The sequence below is a fragment of the Pezoporus wallicus genome, unplaced genomic scaffold, assembly GCF_028554395.1.
Source record: "Pezoporus wallicus isolate ANWC-B61680 ecotype Strahan unplaced genomic scaffold, APGP_CSIRO_Pwel_v1 contig_8488, whole genome shotgun sequence".
In the NCBI taxonomy this organism is placed as follows: domain Eukaryota; kingdom Metazoa; phylum Chordata; class Aves; order Psittaciformes; family Psittacidae; genus Pezoporus; species Pezoporus wallicus.
In genome coordinates, this window is record NW_026641095.1 from 25077 (window position 1) to 43551 (window position 18475).

An 18475-nucleotide genomic window follows, 5' to 3' on the forward strand; every position below is an offset into this window, starting at 1 on the left:
AGCACTGGAGCTCTGATGAGCCTGGGTGGCTGCACAGTCCAGAACTGCTGTGGCTGTGCGGCTGCATGGTCCAGTGGTGGTGGTAGATCAGAAGATGGGTGAGTTCCTGGCTTCTGAGCACCTCTGTAGCTAAAGCAGCTCATGGAGTGCAGATGGTGGTGGTCAGATCCTATTGCCGCCTCCAGGACCAGGTCCATGGAGGTGTCTGATCTCCCACGTGCTGTGGTTGTCACTGTTCCTGATTCCAGGGGGGTCTGAGCTTCTTTGAAGCAAAAGCCACTGTAGAAGCAAGTTGTCTGTACAGTGGGACAGTGTGAGGCTTGCTTTTATCCTGGTAATAGAAATTTTCAGTCTCTCTTCAGCATTATGTGACTGCTGTTTTGATATACCTGTGCTAATTGTCTGCCCATGCTTCGTACCCTGCATCTTCAGCTCCGGGGGAGCCAAGCTCTGCAAAGCCACAGCCTGGCCCCCAGGAGCCTGTGGGAGGTGTGATGAAAGGAGGAAGCCAGCCCACAAAGCAGGCAGCTGGGGCTCTCCAGCAGCCTCTGCTGCCACCTGAAACAAAGGCTACAACAGCAGCTCCCACCAGAATCGAGGTCACCATCCCAATACCCCTGGATATGTACCAAGACTCCAGAGCATCCGAAGACAAGAGTGAGTTGTGGGATCATCGAGGCAGAGAAGGCATTGGTGTAGATCCGGCGCTGGGAGCAGAGCTGGGTCCTGAGGTGCACACTGAGGGGTTGGCAGGAGCTGGTGGCACAGAGGAGACCCATATTAAAGATGGGCCATCTCCTTTATGTACCAGAGCCCCATTAAAAGAAGATGCCAGTGGACAGGAGAGAGATGAAGACCGTGACATTGATGAAATGTCTGAGCAGGGTTTGCTTTCTCTGGTGGCTCAGCATGAAATGGGCTTGTGTCCAGCAGCTAAGGAGGCTCTTAAAGAAGACAAGTCCAAGGGTGTCCTCAGAGACATCCCAAGAGAGGCACTTCTTGTTGAAGCTGAATCACATAAAGCAGAAGACCAAGAGGAGAGGAGACAGCCACTGGGAGATGAAGAAGGTAGAGATGTCTCCCCATCAGAGCCTTCAGAAGTCATCTCCCAAACAGAAGCTGAGCCCAGGGAGGGAGAAGATTCTGGACCCACAGAGATAAAAGATGATGTGCAAGGCAAAGATGCTCCTTTGGAAGAGGTTCTGCCAGGTACAGGAGAATGTCAAACACCCAAGAAGAAACCTCCTGCCCATGTTGCAGATAAAGCCACCAGTCGTGTCCCTCTCCTCAAAGGTGTGTGCTCCATTTGCCTGCCCTGAGCTCACACTGCTGGGGGCTTGCTCACGACAAGGCTGCCTGAACCAGCCCTTCAGCTTGCTGCTACCTCTTGAATCCTGCCGCTTGGGACATGGCCTGGACCTCTGCTGTGAACTGATCTCCAAAGCGCCGCTGCTTCCCCCTCCTGCTCCTTCCCTCTTTAGTTCCACCCCGGATGTCCCGGCACACTCGGTTTGCATCCCTTGCATGGTGCTGGCGTGTCCCCAGTCATGCTTTGTTCACCTGGTTTTGTTTTGGTTTCCCTCGGTCTGTGGGGTAGGCACTTTAACTCACACCCAGGGAAGATGAAAACTGGATGGCCACAGCTGTGGTGTGTTGGAGTGGGGCTAAACCAGTGCTGGTTCCAGCAAGACATGTGCCATCTGGTTTATAGAATCAGAGAATGGTTTGGGTTGGAAAGGACCTTAAGATCATCCAGTTACAGCCCCCTGCCGTGGACAGGGATGCCTCACACTAGGACATGTTGCCTGAGGCTCTGCCTAACCTGACCTTGAACACTGCCAGGGATGGGGCAGCCACAGCTTCTCTGGCCACCCTGTGCCGGTGCCTCAGCACCCTCACAGGGAAGAACTTCTTCCCTATATCCAGCCTGAACTTCCCCTGTTTCAGTTTGAACCCATCACCCCTTGTCCTATCACCACAGTCCCTGATGAAGAGTCCCTCTCCAGCATCCTTGTAGCCCCCTTCAGACACTGGAAGCTGCTCAGAGGTCTCCACGCAGCTTCTCTTCTCCAGGCTGAGCAGCCCCAGTGTTCTCAGCTTGTCTCTGTATGGGAGGTGCTCCAGCCCCTGGTCGTCATCGTGGCCTCCTCTGGACTTGCTCCAACAGCTCCATGTCCTTCTTCTGTTGAGTTCACCAGAACTGCACACAGTTCTCCAGCCTATCGCTGACATAAAGAGCTTCACCTCCTCCCCGTCTGCCTGGCCTATCTCTTAAACAGCCTGTAACCTTCCATCCCAGCACTCCAGTCACAGGAGCCATCCCACCATGTTTCTGTGATGCCAACAATGTCATATCCCCTTAGCTGTGCACACATCCTTAATTCCTCTTGTTTATTCCCTGCGCTACAGGTATTTGTATAGAGGCATCTGAGCTGAGCTCCAAATGAAGCCGACTTCAGGCTCCAAGCATCTATTTTAGGTGTTGGCATCTGACTGGGAGTGTTGGGATGGATTGATGCTCTCTCCCCCAGCACATCTAGTTTAAAGCTGCCTTGACCAACCTGGTGCATCTTACATGTGCCCACTCTCTGGTGCAATAGCTCCTTATATTTGCTTTCTTAAAGAGAAGGGAGGAGGTAAAAGCCAAGTGAGACATCAGGTCTAACCCCACATTGATCCTGTTCCTTGTGCTTTACCCTTCAATACCCGCTACTAACTGCTGCTGGAGGTGAGGTCTGCAGCTAGAAAGCATCCTGAGGCGATGGCAGCTGTGGAGAGCGTGTCCCCTGGTGGTCCAGGGCTGTGTTTGAGGTCTTCTGGGGCGTGTGAGGCCTGGCTCTTGGGTGCATCTCAGTGTTGGTGCCTCTAGGCTGGGCAGTCACTGTCCTGGGTGAAGATGTGAGTTCACACTTTAACACCGGTGGTGTCTCATCACATCGTACCTCAGCTCTGGCTTTTGAGAGTCTGGGGGAAGCTCTGCCCTTCTCCCCAGTGCCACATCCCAAAAGCTGGCTTGGCTGCTTCCATTAGCCTGGAACTGCTGCTCTGCTTTGCAGCAGTGTTCTTTGCTGTGTGGGATTCATGAAGAAATTGTTGATGGAGCTTTTTCCATTGGAACTAAAGCTCATAACATATTTCTCATCGTTCAGTCCCTAATAATCCATCGGGAAGCTGCGCACACGTGCTACAGGCATTGGCATGGCTTAGAATCCCTAACATCAGAGCCTGGAAACCATGGTGGGGTCAAACAGCTTCAATAGGAGGAATAGGAATCATTTTCTTTAATGGTTTTATGGTCTTTTCTTCCTTTTCCTTTGTGTTCATCTCCAGCCTTGCTCCATCTGCAGTGTAACTGGATTTGGGAAGGGTGGTGCATCCAGCAGCTCTGGGAGTGGCTGCGATGGGTCAGTGCTGGATTCACAACATTGTTCATGTCACTGGGAAAGGGCTGACCCACCAGGACAAGTTTCCAAGCCACTGGGGAGAATATCAGCAGCTTTTCCTCCCAGAACAGGGAGGAATTAGCTGAAAACAGGGAAAAGGGTCTTTGTTATGAGTGCCTCATAGTGCAAACATCCTCCCTGTTGCTGATCTCCTAAGCAGCAGTACTGCAGTCTGTGTGCAGTTCTGTGACTAATGGGACAAAACACTGCAATACTGTCAAGCATCACTCTAAGCTTGATACAAATCAAGCAGGACAAGAGCTAAAACCTTAATACCCTGCAGGGTCTGACCTGGATGCACAGGCTGCTGGGGAGGCAGAAGGCAGGAGACATCGGGTTAACAATGGCCTGGGGTAAAAATGCTTTCAAAGCTTAACAGAGCTCATCACAGAATCCCACACTGGTTTGGGTTGGAAGTTCCAGCCCCCTGCCATGAGCAGGGACACCTCCCACTAACCCAGGTTGCTCCAAGCCCCCTCCAGCCTAGCCTTGGACACTGCCAAGTGCTGCTAGGATTGGGGCATCCTTCATTTAGATGACTGTTAGAACCAATGGGTGTTTCAGGAAGGGAGACTCATGTTTAGGGTCAAAGAGAACTGTTCTGTCCTGAACTGAACAGATGCTCCTGGAACTGAGTGCAAATCTGGGCAAAATGGTTTCATAAAGCTTTTGTGTGTGTGTGTCTGATGTTCCAGTGATGACTAACACACTGTTACCTGTGCACAGGGTGATCTGGTAACCCAGAAAGAACGTGTTTATGCTGTGGAAGTATTTCTGCAAGAAATGAGTGACTGTTTCTAAGAACAGGATTTCATCTAATGGGGAGCAGGACCCTGGAGCACCCACCCAGCATGCATGTGGCTGCAGAACAGGCATTGTCATCTCCCTGGGGTTTACTGGCCAGTCCCAAGGGGTGTAACTCTGTGTGTTTCCATTGCTCAGGTCGTATTGACAGCAAAGACAAGGAAGGGACTGAAGCTGAGGAAAAGAAACCGAAGGTAAGCTAAGAACTAAAACCAGAGGTGCCACCAACACACTGAAGTGCTGAGCACAATCCTGGCTCCCTCTCCCACCCTCCTCGACCACAGCTGTGCCTCTTAGGAAATCTTGTCATTATTTTCCGTTCTTCCATCTCCCTCACAAGAGTGTTTTATGTTTTCTTCCCTCACCCTGGGTTGGATGGTGCAATGCGTGATGATCTTTGAGGGTGAGGAAGGGAACCAAACCTAAACCAATCCTGTAGCTCGTGGGGTTGGGTGGATCTTAGAGAGCTGTTTCCTCAGCCCAAGACTGGAAAGAGGGCAGCTGGCTTTGCTGGGCAAACTGGTGTGGAAGCAGACTCAAGTCCATGTTGGGCTGGAGTGGGGTCAAGCAGTGTCACAGTGAAAGGAGCAAGGCTTGTAATTAAAACTTAAATTAACTAATCTAGGCCTTGCAGGTGAGGAGCAGAGTTTGATAGTGGGTAAATGCCAGATGTTGAAAGATCTCTGTCCCGTTGCTTGTTTGAAGGAGGTTTAGTTCAGGTGAGCATTAACATGGCCAGTACCTGGGTGAGATGATGGACAAGCTGATGGACAGGTCAGTGGGTGAAGAATTAAGGGTAAGGAATATACTCATTTCAAACAACGTGAAATTGGGTCTTTCTCTAGGACTGTGCCAGCCAGTTGACGTGGTACCAAGAAATAGTCTAGACAGAAGCAGAGATCCCTTATTGACAGAGCAGGAGGGATGGGGCTGAGAGACCTCAGTGCAGCCATCTGCAGCTCCCAGCAGTGCTGGTGTTGATAGTGCTGTGTCTGCAGCCTCTTTGCCAGTGGAGCACAGGGAGCCTGGGAGGCAATAGAGCAATTCAGGGGGTAAAAGGTGCCATTAGTGTGGAGGGCAGTGGCATGGGCAGGCTGGCACTGGTGACACTTCCCCAGAAGGTGCCTGGGTGTTGCAGCCTATGGGAGGAGTAGAGCTGAGGTATCTCTGGGCTGTGCAGCTCTGTGCTGCAGGGAGGGGGCAGTGCAAGCCATCACCTACCTCACACCAGTTTTGCATTGCACCTTCTAATCCTGTTTGATGTGGGTGAGCCCCTTTTGTTTCCCTCCCATACTGATTTGTGTTCTGTTCCACTTTTATTTTGTTTCCATGTTTAAGAACTCCTCACCCTGCACTGCCAAACCCCCAGGGGATAGACCCTGCATCCCCCCCCAACGACACACCTCCTCTAGCACAACCCCTTCGAAAACACCCTTCAGCCCTGCTTCCACCTCTAAACGAGCCTCTTCTGTCACATCCCGAGCTGCCAGTACAGGAACACAAGAAAGGAAAGCCAAGGTAAGGGGGTGGGGATGGTAGAGAGGCAAAGCGGCCTTGGGGAATACCTGAAGGCATTCTTGACAGGTCTGACTGTTAGTGCTTGGCCAGGCAGTCTCTTTGTGCCCTGTTCAGTGGAGAGGGTGAGATGTGCTTCCCCTTCACGCCAGCCTTGGTGCTCAGGTTTGGTATTTGAAGCAACTGGGTGCATCACACCAGCACATAGGCCCCCTGTGCTGCATTACAGCAAAACCATCTCACTGCTGCAGGGTGGTACCTGCTCTTCCTGAGGCATTTCCAGGGCCCTTTCTTGTTTTGCAGCTTTATGGTATGTTTTATGGGTGCGTTGGCTGTAAACAGCAGATGTATTTGAAATGTGCCAGAGCCAGATCTGCCAGATGCTACACAGAGCCTAGGGAATGCACCCACATCCCTGTCTCACTTTGCAGTGTAAGAAGTAGCTTGGAGTTTTCCCTTTGTGATGTTCAGTCGTGCAAATACTCTGGTGGTGAGGGAAAGAGCAGGGATTGCAGGTTGAAGACAGTGGAATGTGGTTTGAGTGTATTACAGGTGGGAATAAAGGAGGTGCTTGGAGTCTGGCACTGTGCTCCTGAATGGAGCCTCTGGTCCGGTCAATGAATTTGGGCCTACAAGAAATCTGGTGAAGGACTTTTTACAAGGGCAAGTAGGGATTGACCAAACCTTTTAACCAGGCCTGAGTGTGAGGTGGATTATGTAGCTGAAGCTAAGGGCTCATGCAGGAAAGTGGCAGGAGTGACTGTGCTGTGCTTGTCATAAGCACCGTGATGGGAGACGGTATAAATGGGCACATTGCAGGTACCTGTGTGTGGGGAGACCCATGGGAGCTCCTGTGGGCTGTATCTTGTGTGGCTCTGATCCATGAAGGGTGATCCCTGGGCATTCTCCCCTCCACCAGCCTTTCCCCTTTGTGTCCCCAGGGCTCGGAGATGAGAGGTGGCACGAAGGCCACGCCACGGTCTGGAGCCGGGCAGGCTCAGAGGAACTCCACCAATGCCACGCGCATCCCAGCAAAGACCCCCACGGCCCCTAAGACACCCCCCAGCTCCGGTAGGTGATGGTGAGCACGGGTGCTGCTGCCTCCCACGTTTGTCTGCTTTGGGGGTGCCCCCAGGCTCTCCATGCAGTTAGGTGGGGGTCACACGCAGCGCTAAGGCAGGGCATGGCCAGCAAGGTGAGGCCTGTGTGGTGACAGGGAGCTGCTCAGCCTTGTCACCAGGCTGTGTGTGCAGAGCTAGGGATGATCCCTCTGAAGGGAGCCTCTCTGGATGCTGCTTTGTCTGCTCTGTTCATACAGTTGCCAGTGTGTAGGAGAGGGCAGTTGCTTTATCCCTTTGGGATTTCCTTCAGTTTGGAAGATTTAGGCAGCTCCATTTGTTAATCCATCTCTTCCTTTTCTCTTGACAATATTTCACCAAGAGCGGGGGCAAGAGGATCAGTTTTTCGAGTGCAGGAATGGAGATTAGCACGTTCTTCTCAGAGAAGAAAACCCCAGAAAGCATCAGGCGTTGAATTCCCATTATAAATGGTGCTTTTCACTGAATATATATGTGTATACTTCATACTTAACCAGAGCTGCATAAAACCTTGAATCAATAAAATTTCCAGCTTTATTATGTTTAAACATCTTTCTCATTCATTAAACAGGCAGAAAGGAGCAGAAAAAACCACCTCCTGCAGCAGCAAAGTCCGAGAAAGGTGATGTCTAAGAGTTTTCTCTTCTTCCATTTCTTCTCAAACTGGGGCCAGTTCTGAGCTGCTCAATGATCAGCCTTATTTAATGCCATAAAAGTATTATGTATAAATGCTTCCAAATTCCTAACAGAAAAGTGGTTTTATCTATAATTGGTCACTCGTGCTTGGGTGGGGGTCTTACCAATAAGCCAGTCAGCAAAGATATCTTCCTTCTGAAGGCAACTAGGAAATTGCCTTTAGTCACAGTTTTCACCTCAAAATGAAGTAGAAGAAAGTACAGCCATCTCCCCCCTGCTGCTGGGCTGCAGTAGGAGCAGCAGGTGGGCCCTGGGGCCGGGCACATCAACCCCATACAGTCAGGCAGTGAGGGAGGAAAGGGTTGTGTACCCACGTTGCTTATCCTGTGCTTGCCTCCCTCTGTGTGCGAACTCCAGGTGAGCAGCCAAAGTCTGGAGACAGAAGCGGTTACAGCAGTCCCGGCTCCCCCGGGACTCCCGGCAGCCGTTCCCGCACTCCCTCTCTGCCCACCCCACCAGCCAGGGAGCCCAAGAAGGTGGCAGTGGTCCGCACACCACCCAAATCTCCTGCCTCTGCCAAGAGCCGCATCCAGCCGTCAGCCGCGCCTATGCCGGACCTCAAAAACGTCAAGTCCAAAATCGGCTCCACTGAAAACCTGAAGCACCAGCCCGGAGGTGGCAAGGTAAAGGTGGACTCTGCTTTCCCAGGGGCATGCCTGCAGGGACAGCGGGTGCTTGGTGCTGTGCCTGGGAGGGGAGAGCCCTGCCTGGAGCAGCAGCGGCCCGGCTGGGGTCAGACGTGCAGCAGCGGGCAGCCAGGCTGCAGCTGGTCTCCAGCCTGCTTCTGCTTTTCGAGTCTGTTGGGTTCACTGGGTTGGGGACTTGTCTGAAGTTGCTCGCTGGCTTAGTGCAGTGCAGCTGTCCTGCAGAGAGCTTGGGATGTGGCACGTCAACGCATGGAGTGGCTGCCAGGGGATTGCCATTCCCTCGTGGTGTCCAGTGAAGGAGAGCACATTGTGACCTGCGGCCCTAAAGAGTCGCAGGGTCAGGGTTGTGTTTCTGAATCCTGTACTGTGGTCTGGAAGAGTCCCTTCAACACTGCCTCCATTCCTCTGTCAGGGAGCAGACAGGATGGTCTCCTCCTTGGGAGGCTCCCAGGCTGGGCACTGTTTTGAGGATGTTGTGATTTTGGATCCAGCTCTGTTGGCAAGATTCTGGATTGTGTTCTGCCGTTAGGCATTGTCTTGCTCCATGATGCATGGCCAGAACTGGGAGCATTGCTATCCATGCACCCACTAGTGCTTTTCACTCCCAGAGAGGCTGTTTCACAAGCAGCAAAACAAACTCTGTGCTCCAGGTGTTTGGGAATGAGGGTCTCATGTTAAATTTTGCAAGCCCAGCAGAGGAGGGTTTGGGTGAGGGAATAGGGTGAGCTAATCCATGCATGCAGCCCCAAGAGCAGCCATGTGGGGTCACACAGCTCCAGCTGAGGTGGTGGCTGCTCATAGAATCATTGAATCCCAGACTGGTTTGGGTTGGAAGTTCCAACCCCCTGCAGGGACACCTTCCACCGGAGCAGCTTGCTCCAAGCCCCTGTGTCCAACCTGGCCTTGAGCACTGCCAGGGATGGGGCAGCCACAGCTTCTCTGGGCACCCTGTGCCAGCGCCTCAGCACCCTCACAGGGGAGAACTTCTTCCCTCTATCCAGCCTGAACTTCCTCAGCACCCATCTGACCCTCTCTGCACTGCTCCCTTGCACTGTGTGGCTGTGTCCTTGCTGCATGGGTAGAGACAGGCCGGCACCTGGTTCCTCTGAGTGGTGCAGGCCCGGTGGCTCTTGTACACATGTTCAGTGACAGACCTGCAGGTCTGATGGCTGCTGCAGTGAGGATTCCCCTCTGCTTGTGCCCTGCAGACATTGCTCTGTGGCTGCTCATGCAGTGCATGCCATGCTGTGTGAGTGGGTAGCTCTGAACGTTTACCTTGGCATGGGAGGAGGTTTGAGATGGCCTCTCTTCCCCATTTTAAATAGCAGCCTGCTTTTCCATTCCCTTCCGTGCTGGTGATTTACTGGGGAATGCACGTTTTGCTTTGTGCTGCAGACCTGGCTGTTGGACATGAGCAGAGCAGCACGTGTCCATCCAGCTGCCTGTGTTTGGGGGCCCTCCTCGTTTTCCTGCTTCAGTTTTTCCTGCTGCCCCCAGAAAATGCTGCTCTTGAGGGCCCCTCACATTCACTGTACATCACTTAAATTGTTTGCTCTTCCTTTTTAATCCTTTTTAATCCTTTTATGAGGGTCTTTTTTCTCTGCATCTCTGTCAGGCAACATGTTTATTGTTGTCACTGAATTGGGGACAATTCATTGCTCTTTGCAGGGGAGAATAGCAGGATGCTCTGCTGGGGATTTTGTAGGACACGAGGCTGCTCTTAGCAGAATGGTTGCAGCTGGAGCAGAAGGGGCTGATCCCACAAGTTTGATTTTAGGGTGGCCACAAGATGGGTCTGGAGCCTGCTCCCAGTGCAGATTGCAGACCCCCAGCTTAGGGAAACAAATGACATGGGGCCCACACACCAGAAGTCAGCCGGGCCACATCTCTTCCAGTGTTTCTGCATTGTCTGAGCACTTTTGTTGTTGCTGGATCACTGAGTATGGCTCTGGCAAAGCCTGGTCTAGCTGAACCGCATCCTCATTTGCAGGATTAGCTGGTGTCAGACTTGGTAAATGATGCTAGAGGCATGAGCCAGCTTTGGTGCTTCACTAGGGGGGTAGTGAGGAGCAGGCTGGGGATGTGCTGGGATGGAGGGTGAAGTTGCCTGCTCAGCCAGCTTTGGGGACACTGTTGTCCAGGCAGTGCGTGTGCAGTGGGGTGTGGTGCTGCTCTCTTGGAGGATGCTCTGTCTCTGCCTCTCATGAGGGTTGTGCTTCAGATGGGCTTTCTCCTGAGGGATCACAGGCCTTATGTGCCTGCTGGGTTTTACCTCTGGTTTATACTTGCACAGGTTGTAAAGCCACTCCAGTTTGTGTAGGGGAAGGAGCAGGGACAGTCTTCATCTTTGTGTTGTCTGGAATAGCTGCTCCTGTGCATGGGGTCACTCCAGCATAGCTGCACTTCTAAAACCCAGACAGGGAAAACAGCTAAATTAGTACATACTAAATGGAAACAGCTTCATTAGCACAGAAATGTGTGTGTGGTGGGGAGGGCAGGCATGCCTGGGGACTAGAGGGTGACATTAGCATGGTACGTGTTTCCTCCGTGGCACCAAGCCATTTCCAGCCCCTCTCCCAGGTGAGGTGTGTTAGGAATAGGCAATAGACATGTTGCATCTCCTGCCTTTGGGGTGGGCTTTCTCTCCACTCTTATCTTTCCTCCTTCCACTGAGCTGAAGCTCAGTGCACTGGTGTTTGCTGCCCAGCAAGTTCCCTGGTTCGTTCAGTGACAGAATGGGGTGAGCTGGCTTTTTTCTGTTCTGTGGCTCTTCTCACTAGTGTTTATGGCCTGGAAACGCAGGCTGCCTCACTAGCCTGATGTATCCAATCTCTAGCTATAACCTGACCACCTCCATCTTCAGTTTCCAACCTGTGAGTTGACATATCTATGCAGCAAGCCAGATATTCTCCTTAGCTCTTGGCATGGAAGGCAGGTTCCTGCTTGTAGGGGTGTAACACATGGTCAAGCTGCAGATGGTCATGTTGTTTCTCACACTCTTTTCTGGCTACCAAAGGTGCAGATTATTAATAAGAAGCTGGACTTTAGCAGCGTTCAATCCAAGTGTGGCTCAAAGGATAATATCAAACACATCCCGGGAGGAGGCAGTGTGAGTACCTTCACACTTTCAATGCACTATAATACTGCTGATTCTAAGTGGCATGTTGTGTACACTAAAGCGCTGATGCTATCTGCAGTGACCTGCCATCAGATAGCTATTGGTGACGTGCAATGACTCTTTTCTGGCTACCAAAGGTGCAGATTGTTAATCAGAAGTTGGACTTTAGCAGCGTTCAATCCAGGTGTGGCTCAAAGGATAATATCAAACACATCCCGGGAGGAGGCAGTGTGAGTACCTTCACACTTTCAATGCACTGTAATAATCCTGACTCTCAGTGGCATGTTGTGTACACTAAAGCGCCGATGCTATCTGCCGTCAGATAGCCATTGGTGATGTGCTGTCCTTTAACCCCATTAACCCAAAAGACATGGTGAGATGAGCCCTAACAAGTCCTGTACATGCCTGACATGGACAGAACTAACTGACCCGCGCAGCAGCCATGTCTGTAACAAAACATCCCATTAACTGGAAGGTTTGACACTACCTGGAAGGCTCGATGCCTCATTGTCTGCAGGATGGGTGGCCTCTGGCAGACAGTGACGTAGTTGCTGATGCAGTAGGCAGATTTATAAGCAAGCACAGTCCTTGTTGCTTAATAGACTGCTAAATTGCACATGACTGCACAACATGTGAACGTGCAGGTTCCTGCCCATTCCCATCAGGCCAGTATGATCCATGCAAATACTAAGCTTCTGTTTGCTATGTCCAGCAGTGCCCGTGGAGGCTGAGCCTAAAATAATATTGAGTGAATTGATCGGAGCGCTGGCATTTCCAGCTATTCCCAGATAAACAGCTGGACTCAGCTTTCCGTTACTGTGCCAGAAACCTGGAGAAACTCCACAGAGGTTGGTGGATTTACACCAGTCCCTCTGGAGACATTGTGGGTCTGGGCAAGATGATGGGCTGAGGAGGGTGCATCACTGAGACCCCAAACAGTGTGACCCAGGGGCTGTGGTTGCCTGGTCTGAGGAAGCTGTCTGGTGCCTCTCAGATGTTCCTGATGGATTTTCTTTGTGCTGTTTTTGATCCCTATGGATGCCCTCCCTGAGAAACTGAGCATTGCAGAGGGCTTGGCATGTAAGCATTGGGACATAAGAGGGAGGTTGCACACCCAGTTAAATTTGCTGTCATTCTGCATTTATTTAACAGGCCAGAGGAGCTGCTTTGCAGAGGTCACACCTCTGTGAAGCAGGTTCCGTGCTTGTTCTGCTCTTTCTTACCCCAGGGTCCTGCTCTGGCTTGGACTGCTTGGTGCTTGGTGGACCACTTGTGACACCAGGAGTTAGTGTTCCTCATGAATCACCTGTGCTGTGGCTGGTCATGAGCTTCAGCACAGTGTGGTGAGCTCATCCTTGTCTCCACGGAGGGCTCACTCCACAGGCAAGCATTTGCAGCTGTAGTGGGTTAAGAATTATATGGATTTTTGACTGGAGGTTGTCATCCCTCCCCAGGCTCTGCCAGCAGTGAAAATAGTGGGATCACTGCCTGGCTGCTGTGACATGGAGAGCAGCAGCTCAGCTCTGGGTGCTCGGACCAAAGCCATGTGTCAGCGTGGCTGTCCTGGCCCAGAGTTGTGTCTTGGGGCACCTTGGACAGAGGGGCAACGAGAGCACCAGGGCTTGATGGCTGCCACACCTCACCCCTCCTCTGCTGCTTCAGGAGGAATGAGCTGGTGCTGCAGGGACCTGGGGTTGGTACCTCTGTTTTTTAAGCCAGTGGATGCTCCAGCAAAGTGATGCGTTAGGCAGAAGTTGACCTAAGCATTGCTGATGTGGAGAGGTGGGACCCCCAGGTGCCTGTTTCCCAGGCAAGCAACTCTGCTAAAATGGGGAGGCCCCTTCTCTGCTCCCCATCAGGATGGTAAGGGGTTAATGGAATCTGTAAAACGAGAGAACTTCAATTGCTGATAGCTTGCTCTGGAAATGGGAGGTCTTTCAGTGCCAGGTCTCAGTGGTGCCTGAATTCCTCATAGGCCCTTGGGTCACACTGGGATTAGAAAGGCATCGACTGTCCTTTTGGGATCTGCTTCCTGCCTCCTGCCTTCACTGTGCTTTCCTCCTGCCCTGTGCATCAAAGGTGTGATCTTTCCCCAGCACTGTCTCTATGTCTGTGTCTGCCATGTGCTCCCAGAGCCAGGGATTGCTCTTCTCCCCTCTCTCTGTCTCCACTCTCTGTCAAATGTGCTTTTAGATATGCGTGAGCATCGAGACAAGGTAGGCCCCTGGCTCCATGTGTGGGTAGGATTGGATGGTGGCACTGAGCCTCTCTTTCCCCATTCTTTTCCTTGCTGCACGATGGAGGGGGAGTGTTTCTCAGTGCTGTGCACAGCCACGGTCCAGCACCTAGCTCTGAGAGTGATGGGGCCAGCAGGAGAACTGGAGGATGCACCTTCACCCTGGGGCTTTTGAGTCAGCACAGGGTGCTTGGGTGCAATGGAGAGCAGTGGCTACAGTGAATCCTTTGTGCTGGCTCTTGGTCCGGAGGCTGCCTGCCTGCTTGGAGGGATGAGCTTCTTTGCTGAGGTCCCTTTGGTGGTGGCACGTCTTTCCCGAGACCTGTGCACTGTGTGCAGCACACAGCGAAGGCACAGAGAGCAGCATATGCTTCCCGTGAAGTCCAGGCTATTGCTGAGAGCCAGACTCTTCCCTGTGAGTAGGAACCGACCTTGAGGTGCCGCTGATCTGGTTTCTCCTGTGCAGCCCCACTAGTACAGCAAGTAGTGTGCTGATTCACACAAAACCAGGGTCCAAGGGCGCTTCTGGCCTTATGGGGATGTTTTCTCACCCCTTGTCTCCTGTTCCTGACGTAGCTGGTGTGTTTGTGCTGTGGTTGCTGTCCCTGACAGACCCCTGCAGTGGTCTGGTTGGTGTTTTCCAGTGTGGTGTTTAAACCTCTAACGTTACCACTAAACAGCTCCCGTTACCCGTTCCTCGTGTCCTCGTGTGTGCGTCTCGTGTCACCCAGTGTCTGTGTGCAAGAGGCCCTGGCCCCACACTGGGCACGGCACCGCCTGGGATGGGGCAGTGTCACGGGATTGCTGGAGATGGGATGGGTAAAACAAGTGAAAACCAGAGCTTAATGTCATGAAATGCTGTTGTGGATCGATAACTGGCATTGCCAGTTGAATTTCTGTAATGGGAACTCCTGCCTGACAGTTAACCTTTGCCTTGCCTTTTTGTTTTTTTTAACCCTGGTTTCCATTACAGCGTCTTTCAGAAATGCATATTTTGGTCACTCTTTTATTAAAAGTTCTGTGCACATTGATCATTTCTGTTCTTTCAGTTTTTGTGGACATAAGCTTTATGTTTTACACCAGAAAAGGTATTTATTTTTTACATTCTTCTCTCTGGTATTATTTCCTTCTTTTGGATGATGTGTATGCAAATCTGAATTAATCACCACTCCACTTTCTCTCTCACTTTAAGCACTTTAAAATTGCCTCTACTTCTCCCCTCTGTGGAGAGGTGATCTCGTGCATGCTGACATGTTAAAGAGAGGCTACTGCACACGGGCATTAATGATCTCCCATTTCTGATGACAGTTTCTTCTGTATCTTTAATCTTCCTGGGGTTTAAGCTGTCCTTTCCCTTGACTCCAGATCAGGTGCCGGTGTGTGTTGTGCCTCCCCCTCCCCACTCGCCCGTGGTGGCCATCCCCTCACTGCCTTCTCCTTTCTCGTACGGACAGGTTCAAATCGTTTACAAGCCAGTCGACCTGAGCCACGTGACATCCAAATGTGGTTCCCTGGGCAACATCCATCACAAACCAGGTACCCGTTGACTCTGCAGCACTGGGTGCGGGTCCTCGGGAGCTCACAGACTGCTTCCTGGTGTGCACTGGGAGATGGGAGAGGGTTGGAGTGCTTCTCTTCACTCCCTGCACTACAGACCTGAGCATCAGAGCGAGCCCTGGGGTGCTGGACACTGCTCCCAGCTCAGTGACTGTTGGATCCTCTCCAATGTGCCTGACTGCTCGGTTGTAGGGGAGGGGTCTGGTGTGATCCGTGAAGGTGCCAGCACCTCCCTGTAAAGGGAGCTGTTTAGGAACACAGAGGGGGGACTGCTGGCGTTCCGTGGGGTCAGGTTAGCTCCCAGCCCTTGGTTCTGTAGAACAATTGAGATGCCTGTCAGCTCTGCACAGCATCCTTTGGAAAATCTGATTCCCATTCGCCCTGGCTCTGGGGTTTCCCCCATCACCCTGGGGTCCCTCTTGCTGCTGTTTTCCTGCTCCTCACCCTCTGCTCTGGTTGAGCCGCCTCAGTCGGCTGGCACAGCAGCTAACCCAGCCCGTGCTCTTCTCTTGCAGGCGGTGGCCAGGTGGAGGTGAAATCTGAGAAACTGGACTTCAAAGATAAGGTGCAGTCGAAAATCGGGTCCTTAGATAACATCAGCCACGTCCCTGGAGGAGGAAATAAAAAGGTAAAGGGGCACTGGGTTGAGAAGAGGCGTTGTTGTTCTGCTGCAGGGGTCTGTCTGCCCTGTGAGCAGGCGTGTGAGCAAAGAGTGGTCCAGAAGGTCCTGCTCACACAGCTCATGTCTAGAGCCCGCGGCCTCCCCTCTCTGCCTGCCAGGCAGCACTTCTTTCCCAGTGCTTGGGACAGTGTTCTAGTGTGGTGTGGTCTGTGCTGCCCTCAGAAGAAAGGGGATCTCCTCTTCCTTCAAGTCGCAGGCTCTGAGCCAAGGCTGACTGAGGGCTGTGCAGGGACTGGTGTGTGCGTGGGGGGACTTAAATTGAGAGACAAAAGCCAGGTCGGGTGAAATACTGAGAACCTGGGGTGAGCCGTTCCTGCCAGGGCTTCAGTGGTGGCTTCACAGGAAGTCTTAGCTAAGTAATGGACCTCTACAACCCCTCTTCAAGGACAGCCACGTCCCTTGCAGGCAGGAGCAGGGCGATCAGGTGAGCACAGAGTTGTGTTTCCAGCCTGGCGGCACACGTGGTTGGATTTCTCTAGGGAAAAGTGGGATTTATCTGCTTGGTTTTCAAACACTTTTTTCTCAATGGGAGGGGAAGTTCTGTTTCAGTTCCTGTGTTCTGGCACTTGGTTCTTGGCCACGTTTGCTCTGTGCACTCCCAGCTCTTTGCTGACCTCTGGCTGAGGGATAGCTTGACTTCCTTACCCTTCTTCTCTCTGCTGCTACGCATCAGACTGCCCTGTGCTTCACTAAGCCCGTTTCCATCATTTTTATTCCAGTGATGATTCTTTCACATCCTGGCGCATTCACTGGGCTGTAGTTTGAAGAACTTGCCTTTTGGAGGGGTAAAGGTGTGACTCAGCAGTGGCATCACCTGCCTCAGCTTTCATGTGGCAGCTTCCCATACCCTGCCTAAATCCTGGAGGTGCAGCATGAGTTCAGATGCTGCTTCAGATGCCTGCCTTTGTCCAGCCCGTTTTTCCCTTGGCGCCAGGGACCATCCTCAGGCAGTGCTGCTCTGAGGTGAGATGCTCTGTCCGCAGGGAGGGGGCAGGACACAGTTGAGACCCATCAGCCCTCCATGTAGGGTGGCTGAGAGCAGCTCCGCTGCTCCTTCCCCAGCCTTTCCCATGTCTACTCCTTGCTCTGCAACGCAGAAGATCCAGGATTGGCCACACAGTCCCCAGCTCTTCAGGCTGAAGCCTGGTTCCTGTGCTTCTTCCTCTTGCATTGGATTTCCTGTGGGGAGCTGAGTGCTCTGAGCTCTGCCACGTACCTGCGCCCACGGCGGCAGCTCTCCTTGGCTGCACATGGAAGGCTTTCCTCCTCTCTTCAAAGGCAGCTGCTGTTCTTCCTCTGAGCCAGTGAAGGACCCTGTTTTTCAACTCTTTTTCTGCCCAGTTTTCTATTTCCTTTCTCTCTTTTTTGTCCTTTTCCCTGCTGGTTGACACTGATTGGATCTTGGGTCTTGTTGCTGATGCGTTTTTTGCACCCCACCGCCCTGGGCGGGTTTCTTCACCTATAGAGAGAGAAAGGCAAGGAAGACAAGACCCGGCCCCAGGCTGCTCAGACCCCAAGCCCAGACCCTGCTGGGTTCCAGGCCCTGGTGCTGGAGCCACTCAGCCCCCCGGAGAGCCAGCTCCCAGCCTTGCACTTGGCTGGGGAGGGCACCAGTAAGTAGCAAACCTGATCCACTGCACCTCTGCTCGTCAGGAGAAGAGGGGTTTGGCTCACGGGAGCAGCGCTTGGTGGCCAGCTGGGCTGCGGGGTAAGGGGAAGCTTTGTGTGCTATGTGGGAATCCCACCCTTCCCGTAAAGCTTTGCTGGGGCAGTGGGAGCAGCCGCCGCCACACCGGGAAGGATTTGGCAGCATCCCCGGATGCTCCAGTCCTGTTGTGCCTGAGGACTGGGGCGCACTGGGGGCATTGTGCCAACAAACCGAGCTTTCCTCCTGGCTGTGCAGCAGCGACGGAGCCGTTTGCAGGTACAAACGGCCTCGCGTGTGCGGTCGGCATCGTCCCCCCGCTCAGCACCCCCTGCTCTCGTTGCAGATTGAGACCCACAAGCTGACCTTCCGCGAGAACGCCAAAGCCAAGACCGACCACGGCGCCGAAATCGTGTACAAGTCCCCCACCATCTCCGGAGATGCCTCCCCGCGCCGCCTTAGCAACGTCTCCTCCACCGGCAGCATCAACCTGGTGGACTCCCCGCAGCTCGCCACGTTAGCCGACGAGGTGTCCGCTTCGCTGGCCAAGCAGGGCTTGTGATCGCGGCCCGGCGGGCAGAGAGGAGGGGAGACGACGAGAGAGAAAAGAAATAAGAAAGGAAAACAAAACATAATAATCTGGCCTTCTTCCTCTGTTCCTTTTACAGCTGCTTCCCCCCCGTCCCCCCACTGGTTAATGATTTAACCTGCTTTTACTGTTCATTCAGCTCTAGCTCCAGGACTTCAAAATCAGTGACACTATGAGGTAGAAAACCTCCTCTCCCCCTGCTCCTCTGAGCGCACAGCCCCTGCCCCTCCCTGCTCCCCCTGTGAGGTCCCTCAGCCCCCTGTAAGCTCCCCTGACCCCCTGCGAGGTCCCTCGCAGCCCCAGCCCCGGCAGGGACCGTGTTCACCACCCCAGAACGCAGGGAGGGGATGGAGGGGCTGACCCGACCCCCCCCCTGCGCCGCAATGGGGTCCTCATGGGAAGGGGATGTCGCCTGCCCACTGCTGCCCGGGCTGGAGGGCCGGCCT

The 18475-nt window shown here is 52.9% G+C and overlaps 1 protein-coding gene across 22 annotated transcripts in view; it reads left to right on the forward strand.

Moving 5' to 3' along the window:
- MAPT (microtubule associated protein tau) overlaps positions 1-18078 on the forward strand; it is a 42658-nt gene extending 24580 nt beyond the window's left edge. For 5 of the 22 annotated variants that reach the window (XM_057422005.1, XM_057422009.1, XM_057422010.1 and 2 more), the window contains 11 exons: positions 433-1293; positions 4386-4441; positions 5586-5765; positions 6704-6833; positions 7431-7481; positions 7913-8178; positions 11219-11311; positions 11458-11550; positions 15011-15092; positions 15629-15741; positions 17787-18078. In XM_057422005.1, the coding sequence (XP_057277988.1) occupies positions 433-1293; positions 4386-4441; positions 5586-5765; positions 6704-6833; positions 7431-7481; positions 7913-8178; positions 11219-11311; positions 11458-11550; positions 15011-15092; positions 15629-15741; positions 17787-18002 (2141 nt within the window). In that variant the 3' untranslated portion in view covers positions 18003-18078. Of the gene's footprint in view, positions 1-432; positions 1294-4385; positions 4442-5585; positions 5766-6703; positions 6834-7430; positions 7482-7912; positions 8179-11218; positions 11312-11457; positions 11551-14605; positions 14846-15010; positions 15093-15628; positions 15742-17260; positions 17417-17786 lie in introns of those variants that run through there. The other 17 variants (XM_057422017.1, XM_057422019.1, XM_057422020.1 and 14 more) reach the window with 12 other exon arrangements.
- The last annotated feature ends 397 nt before the right edge of the window (positions 18079-18475 follow it).